General features: G+C 48.9%; 1 protein-coding gene across 1 annotated transcript; it reads right to left on the bottom strand.

The window, feature by feature from the left end:
- Positions 1 to 363: 363 nt before the first annotated feature.
- On the bottom strand, positions 364 to 4,166 carry IL6 (interleukin 6). The gene is made up of 5 exons (XM_016217011.2): positions 4,148 to 4,166; positions 3,807 to 3,997; positions 2,624 to 2,737; positions 1,752 to 1,889; positions 364 to 528 (listed from the first exon to the last, which is right to left on the bottom strand). The coding sequence occupies exons 1-5, from the start codon at positions 4,164 to 4,166 to the stop codon at positions 364 to 366; spliced, it is 627 nt and encodes a 208-aa protein (XP_016072497.2).
- Between the last annotated feature and the right edge of the window lie 4,406 nt (positions 4,167 to 8,572).

Here is an 8,572-nt window from a genome sequence, read left to right as displayed (position 1 = left end):
TATAAATATTTCTTTTAAAAACATGTATAAGTTAGCAATTTATTTGAGGTAAGCCTACACATTCCAAGAAATGACCTGGCTCTGAAATGAGGGTTTTCAGGCAGTATAACCATCTTATGTTAGTTTTTTCAAAATGAACACACAAAATAGTTCAAGTGGCACTTCATAAAAATATAAATATCACTTGTATAAATTAACTCAATATCACATATTTAAATATCAATAAATTAAAAATAATTAAAATAGTGTACTATCGCTCATACTTTTAGTTCTTCACAGAGAACAACATAAGTTAGTGCCCAGTGGACAGCTTTCTGGCCAGAGAAAGGACTGTCCGTGAGCTGGACTGTCTCGGACGCCCGGCTACATCCGGATGGCCCTCTGGGTGAACTGCAGGAAGTCCTCGAAGCTCCGCAGGATGAGGTGAATGGTCGTGGTCTTGAGCCACTCTTTCTGCGACTGCATCTCCTTCAGCAGGCTGGCATTTGTGGTTGGGTGAGGGATGGTTTCTTCGACTGGATTATTCATCTGAAAGGCAAAGAAAACAAAAAGAATTGCTTAACTATTGAAGAAATCCTTCTCAGTGGAGGGATGCTCAAATTTGGGGTGAAGGAGACTAATCGGGGCCATCTGCCCTGACTTGCCCAGATAGGGTGAGGGGCTTTTCCTCTGAGCCCACCCTTTCATAGCAACTGAATTCTAAGCATCCCCTTGCTCTGTCTCCTTTAGATCATAAGCATTCCTAGGGCAGCCACAGTATCTTACTTGTCCTCTGTGCCTGGCACATAGTTGGAATTCAATAGAGAAATGAAGAACCTGTAGTTAGAGGCATTTCCATGGGTTTTTGAGTGGCCTCTGGCTCTAATATTTTCCTCCAGTTTCTCTCTCGCCCATCTATTCAGCATCTATTGAGAGTCCACTGATCTAGTGGTGCAGGAGGACTGGGACACTGCTTCCCAGGGACCCCCTGACATGGGACACCTCCAAGAGTGTCAAGTCCTGAGCACTGCAGCATTGGCATCACCTGGAGGTTGTTAGAAATGCACATCTCAGGCCTCACCCCATACCTGCTGAACAGAAATCTGCACTGGAACTAGACCCCCAGGGCATTCATGAGCACATTAAAGTGGGAGATGCCCCAGTTTAAGGCAAACAGCTGGAAAAGACAGAGGCGGGATCAGCATCCACGGGCTTTTCCATCCAGGACCCTTCTCGCCAAGCTTTGTTTGGCTCATCCATGCACCGAGCCATCAAGCCTCTATTGTGTGGCATTTGAATGGCCAGCTGGCAGTAATGAAGACCTTATACCTGTTCTTCCAGCCTTTAGCCATGTCTCGGCCTTAACTCCTCTGGCAAAAAGTCAGGAAAAGCAGTCGAGACTGCTATAATGACAAGAATGTCACTTGGCGATAGTTAAAATATTAAAATAATGTTTGTGCTCTGTTCTTTGTTGTTATGGACCACTGAGCAGGGTTGTATGCTTCCTTCTGCCTCTACAGATACTCTCCTTTCTTAAGCTATTAGACGTTTATGTTAAAATCCACCTTATTTAACATAGCTTTAAATATAGTTATTGATGTTGTTTGCAGAAGAGAGCCAAAAAAAAAAAAAAAAAAGTTTCAACTATTAGAAAATATTCCTCAGATCCTTTCCTTTCCCTGAGGCCATCTCTCTTGAATGGGCTTTGCATTCCCGAGCTGTCCCTGAGACCACCTTCCCCACGCCAAGCGAGGGGCTGAGGCCACACTCACCTTTTGCTTCAGGATCTTGACCAGGGCTTTGGTTCTCATCTTCATGGCCCTGGCATTTTCCTCAAACGTGTCCTGGAGGTACTCCAGGTACACCTGGAACTCCTGAAGACCGGTGGTGAGTCTCGTGAAGCAGGTCTCCTAAGAGGAAAGACGGTGGGGAAATTGGTTATTGCCGGGAAGATATAATCAATTTTAAAAGTTAAAATTGCTATAATTTGACAACTTCTCCCGCTATTATCCCCCTGTCCCCCGAGGAACTTCAAGTACTTCTTAGGCATCATGTTTTGAGACATCAGGTAGCAGCAGCTCTCCTATTTTAAGTATCCGGACAATCAGCGACACCACTTAATCAGCCTGACCCGCTGCCCGACGGATGCTAGAGCGTGGCAAGGGGCCCTTCTCCGATTCTCCCTCTACTGCTCTTCCCTCTGGCTGCACCCCTGCCCCTGTCAATGCTGGGCTAAAACCTTTCATGGAATCATAACCAGAAGTCAGCACAGGTTATCTCACTGCCTGGAAGGAGAAAGGTGTAGGGAATGACCTCAGCAGGCAGGCAAATGCTAAGGGCGGTCAAGCAGGAGAAAGGTCGCTGAGCCACCACCTCACGTAGGATCAACTAGCTAAACCTGCTGGGGCTTCTCACATTCGGCCGTTGCGGAAATCCCAGTCCCAAGCTCTGACCGTGCCATTCAGAAGCACGCTGCCCTCACAAAGGCTTCGGCTGGCCTCCTCGTGAAAGTCACACGGCGTTCTCTACCTCTGTCGCCGTCTTGGTGGCCTGCCTGGTCCGTGTGCCCACAGACCCCGCATGCGAGGTGGGGAGCCTAGAGGTGGCTAAGGAAGACCTCACAGTGAGCGCGACGTGTGGGTACCTGATTGAATCCGGAGTGGAAGCACCCATCTTTTTTGGTCAGTTTTGGGAGATTCAGGTTGTTTTCTGTCAGTACTTCCTTGCTGTTTTTACACGATTCGTGGTTGTCACACATCTGGGAAGAAATAGCAGAACTGTTATCACATAAGTGCCCCTAACACAAACACCACTAGGGGGCCCATTCGTGTTCCACCATGGCCAGGATGTTCTCGTAAGGAAAATGAAGTTACAAGCCATTAGCATCCAGGCAAGCAAGATCTAGGGGGTGGGTGGGCACACCTGGGTTCAATTCCAGGCTCACCTGTGACTTCAGGCTTGCTATCTATCCCGAGTCTCAGTGCCCCTCTCTAAAAACATCTTATAAGTTTGTTGTGAGGATGAGACATAATATTTATAAAAAGTGCCTGGCACATAGTAGGTACTTAATAAATTTTGATGATAATTGGGTGAATATAATTCGAGCCATAGAAATATTCCAGTTGGAAGGACCTGTGAGATCATCTAGTCCGACCTCATAGTTTTACAGGTGGAGCCTAGAGGTGGTAGGAAATTTGCCCAAGATCACAAAGCTGGTCCGGCAGAACCAGAACTAGATTTGGGCCACCCAAATCCCCTTTCCTGTGTTCTGTCCTTTCTACAAAACAGAGCCAAACTTTCCTTGCATTTGAAGCTTGGGAGCTGCTATAACCTACCTATGATTTTGCCCCTTCGGTGGGCTCTCAGGTTTGTATTTTATAAGCTGGAATGACTTTGAGGAGTCTCTAACGACCGAGCTTGTCTAACCTAAAAGTACTGTGACTGTCCTGAAAAGCTGAACGTTCATTTCAGGGGCCACAAAGTCCAAGGGGCACAAAAAAAGATAAGACAGACCTTATTTTTTGGTTAGGGTCAAGGGAGTCCTAGGAAACAGTGACCCTCAGCTCATGTCAAGTATGGAGCTGGGAATGAGCCAGGGAGCATGGATACCTGCTCCATTCTGTCCTTTCCAGGAGGGAAAGAGATTCCCTGAGGCCAGCAGCAGAGGAGAAATACAGAAGACGGTCTGCTTCTTTGGCCTCAAATCTAAACTGCCCCAGAAGCACCCAGCAAAGACCTCCCAATACAGGAGCCCCTGTCCCCACCCAGGGAGCAAGGAGAGCAACGTCCACACAGGCCTTCCGACACCCTCCATTGAGCTTACCCACCTTGTTTTTAACCTCCAAGATTTCCAGGAGGATGGGCTTAATGAGGTTTTCAATTTGCTCTGAAGAGGTGAGTGGTGGTCTAAGTGAGGCGGTGTCCTCTTTGGAATCTTCTCCCAGGGGAAGCGGGGTGGGGAAAGCAGTAGCCGTGACCAGGAGCAGCCCCAGGGAGAAGGCCACTGGACTGAAGGTGCCTGTGCCGGAGGGAAGGCAGAGCAGCAGTGAGCAGGCTGCACAGCTGGGGAAGCTGTGGCCGGCTGCTGGCCGCCCGCCAGCCCCAGGGCGCACCCCTCTCCCCAGGCGCTCTCGCCGCTGCTCCCAGCCTAGGGATTTCCTTCACTTACTTGTGGGGAGAGAGTTCATAGCTGGGTTCCTCGAGGGAGATGGAGCTCTCTTTTCTTCCTGGTGGGCTCGAGGACAGAATGAGCCTCAGACATCCTCAGTCTCATATTTATTGGGGGCTGAGACTCTAATATTGAGACTCATGGGAAAATCCCACATTTGATAAATCTTTGTTGGAGGGTGGGGGTGGGGCCCGAGTGGGTGGGGCTGATTGGAAACCTTATTAAGATTGTGCAATGTGACGTCCTTTAGCATCATAGGAATCAAAACCGGGGGGAAATGTGCCACTTAGGTCATTACCAAGGAGCCTAAGAAGCAGGATCACTCTTCCTCTACTTTCTTTTTTCTTTTTTTTTTTTTTTTTGTGACTCAGCACTTTGGCATGTTTTGAGAAAGTAACGCTCAAGTCATCCACAAGTTTTAGAGGGATTGGAGAAGCTAAGGCTGACTGTGACTTAAAAAAGAAGAAACTTTAATTACTAGACTAACAGGCTAGGATCTAGGACTTGGTTTTCCAGTTTTAAAAACCTGAGAGGTTCTGACCTGAGTTTCCTCAGCCCACCGTAGCCCACCGGCCTGGGGTGACAAAGAACACTCTGAGCCATCCACAGTACTTTTCTTTCCTGGCTCTTGCAGGGCCAGCTGTTGCAGAAATGCCTGCCTGCCCCCACATCTCCTGCAGTTAATCTCTCCAGGCGCAGTGAGGGGTGCCGACAAAAATGACTCCTTTTTGCCACCATGTGGCATTTAATCAGTTTCCTCCTCACCTGCCCCAGCTCATTGCGGCCAGGTCAGCTACAGCCCTGCTCTCTCCCTCGTGGCTTCTTGGGGACCTTGCTGGTGAAGACTTTGATCTCTATGCCACAGGGGTTGTCTGGGCTGCTGTGCTGTCCCCGCTGCTGGCAATGGGGTGCTCCTGCTCCTGCAGAGGGGCCCCGAGGAGCCTGGGTGGGTGCCGGGTCTGCTGGAGCCCTCAAGTTACTGACACCCACTGGTCAAGGAAAAAGTGGGGAGAATACTACTCACCTCTTTGATGGGATGTCAAAGGAGGACCGTGTGGCATTTTCTGGGGCTTGTGTTCATAGCTCCCTCCTGCTGGGTGACTTGATTTGAGCCACAGGCGGCTGGGAAGAAACCTAACACAGACACGGCCCTAGGCTCTGACCGCCGTTCTCCTCCAGTGCCCCAGCCGTTCTTATTGGCCGAGCTCGAGCGGCTCCCTCAGCCCTTACGGTGACGAGGTCTCTCGCAGGAGAGTCCTTGGTGTCATGCAAATCGGCTCATGACCCAGCTGCCCCACCAGTCTCCCAGACACCCAGACGGCTCAGAAGATTGGCTCCCGGCTGAAACCAGGACCCTCGTAGAGCACCAAACAAGGCCCCCCAAAAACCAAAAAGAAGCCCCACCAAAACAACAACAGCCCAAAATTATTTACAAAACACAGCGTTATCACAACATCGGCTTCTTTGCTTTGCAAAGAGGATCTTGTCAGGATTGCTAAAACAAGGACCTCTGCTACGGTATTAAAAATATGCACCGATTTACTCAAGTTTTGTTTTGTGCACAACACTGTAGGACCCACCTGTTGGAGAAAGTGAGATCACCCATTCTTTCACTGACTTTCTACACAGATGCAGGTCCTGCTGTGGCGGCAGCGGGGTGTTAGTTCGAAAATGAAAATGGTAGAGGATGGTTGAATGGTTTCCTTTTTAGTGCTCTTGGATCTTGAGCAACCCAGACACCCCCCAGCTGATTCCTCTCCTGCACCAAATGAAGCCACTTACGATGCATGTGAAGGGCCTCTAGCATGGGATTGCTCCTCCCCCCCCCCACATATCTGGTTTTTAGAAAATGTGACTCAGTAAATTTCAAATACTTAGTGACTTGACAACAACATACAGATTTCTCTTTTTAATGAAAAGTTTTGAAAATAGGAAGGATGTGCACATGATAAAATATTCAAATAGGACATCAGGGCATATAAGGAAAAGTAAGTCTCCTTCCTTTTCAGCTTCTCTCCCTAGAGCTATATCTGACCCACAGTATTTTTTTTTTTAATATGTTTTTATTGATTTCAGAGAGAGGAAGGGAGAGGGAGAGAGAGAGAGAAACATCAGCGATGAGAGAGTCATTGATCGGCTGCCTCCTGCACGCCCCCTACTGGGGGTCAAGCCCAAAACCCAAGCGTGTGCTCTGATGGGGAATCGAACCTCGATCTCCTGGATCCTATGTCAATGCCCAACTGCTGAGCCACTCTGGCCGGCGACCCACAGCATGTTTAATTAAATCCTCTGTTACCCTAATCTGGGTTAGGCTCTTTTGGCTACTCTGGTACTCACATTTGTATTTTCATCATTGGTTTATATAGCATGAATACACACACAGTCATACACAAATATATGCATACCGTAATTTCCCAGTGTGTGGGCGTCACCCAGGCATTGCTCTATGGGAGGGCACACGCCAGACCGCAGGCTCTTGTGCCACGCAGCTTGGGTTTAAAGCCCAGCTCTGCCACTTGCTGTTTGACGTTGGCTAGGTTGCCGCAAGGCTTTGTGCCCATTTTTACTCACCTATAAAATTGGGAGAATAATACTTTCCCCCTATTTCTGTCATGCACACTGAATGAAACAAAGTGTTTGAAGTCTCTGGTGCACAGTAATCCTGCAGTAAACACTTCCTCTCTGTAACATTCCTTGGCTCTGGGACTCCGCCTGGGAGAGCTCCAGCCCAGCTCCGCGGTGTCTTGCCTATGAGGAAACTATGTGTGAGCCAGACCACTGTGTCAGTGATCAGCTGGTCACTCATTCCTTTCCCCTCTGAAGGAGTGAGGTTCTATGTTTTGTTGAGAATACCTTATGGCGTAAGTGGGAAATGAAGGGGAAAAAGTGATTTCCCCTCTTTTTTTTGAGCACATTAGGACCCAAAATCTGGTCTCCCAATTTGAATAATGAGCCCAGCTTGTGTCTTGTTCCTCTGCTACTTCCAAGGCATTTTGCAAAGTGTTTTTACGACAGCAGCCTGCAGCCTTCCCTGTCCATGGTCAGGGTATGTGGTTGGGAGCACATGCATATTGGGTGGGGAGGCTGGGGAACATTGTCTCCCCACTTTCATACGCTACATCCTGGGGCTTTATCTTGCTTGTGGGGGAAATGGGCTCTTGTTTGCTACTAAGCTTTAATGCAACATCCATAACTCCACCATGATAGCTCCCTTCCTTTGGATGTCAATGGGTTTCCCACTGAGAGAGCTCATCCCTCATATTTTAATATGTACAAATGACCAGGAAAGGTCATTTATGTTAGTCATTTATATTATAATATAACCTCAGTGGTTGGATTTGAACTGGCTGCCAGCTGAGACCAAAAGAGACAGGACAAATGAGAATGTATGGGGAGGAAGAAGGGAAACCAAGGTCACTTTGCTTCCTTTACCACTGTATCTAGGGCTGCCTGGTTCTGCCTCTGCTCTCAGAATTTCTGCCCACTACTGCTTTCCTACATGTTGGTGGAGCAGCCATCAGTGCATTTGAGGTGAAGGGGGAAAAGGAACTTCCATTTGGTCTTAAGCTCTCAAGAGAAGAGGTGTTTCCCACATCTCACGGGTTCAAATGTGGCATTGGGCTCTTTGACTTTATTTCTGGGTTTTGGGGGTGTGTGGGTCTGTGATTTAGCAGGAGGGAGTATCCCAAGAAAAAAAAAGGGAAGTCGCTGGGTAGTAGGGAACTTGCAGTTGCTGTCAGATGTGGTTTCACTTGTCGCTAAGTCATATGGAGTTTGTAACTGAAACAGTGGGTTATTTAAGAGCTTCTTCCGGGGCTGCATCTCCCAGAGCAGATACCAGGACTGTAAGGCTCTGGGAAACGTCTCTGCTTTGGGGAAAGTGGTGGTATTACTTGGAGAGAAAATATTAGGGACATGCGACATGTCTACTTGGGAAAGGCCGCCTGATCTTGGAGGGCAGCCAGGCCTGGAGACCAAAGCTCTGGGCACTTCCCAGCCGGGTCCAGTCTCAGTCCTGGCCCTCACAGCCTCAGCTCTGATGTCCTGTTGTAGCACCTGGTGACTTCTTGGTGTGGCCTCAGCTTTTCTGCGGGTGCAAGTGTGCTGAGACTGGGCCTAGCTCTCCCGAGTCCAGGGTAATGGCCCATCTGCCCTGCTGGATTCTCATTCAAAACTGTGCAGGGAGGTCATCTGTGCCGCCTTCGTTGTTTTGCTATGTGCTGTTACAATCCCCTCGTGAGGTGGGAAATCCCAGGCATCTTGGGAGGGAAGTGGCCTCTCCTGGGCAACAATGTAGACTCCCCCTGCCGTGGGGACCGCACCCTTCCCTCTGGTCCCCAGGCTTGGAAGAGAGTTCCCAGACCCCCAGAGCTTAATTAGGCAGCTGCTCTGAAGCAGGTCTGGTGATGAGAACTTGCGCTTCGG

This window comes from Miniopterus natalensis, chromosome 10, assembly GCF_054644295.1.
Source record: "Miniopterus natalensis isolate mMinNat1 chromosome 10, mMinNat1.hap1, whole genome shotgun sequence".
Classification (NCBI taxonomy): Eukaryota; Metazoa; Chordata; class Mammalia; order Chiroptera; family Miniopteridae; genus Miniopterus; species Miniopterus natalensis.
The sequence above is the reverse complement of the archived record's forward strand: the minus strand, read 5'-3'. Positions and strand labels throughout refer to the sequence as shown.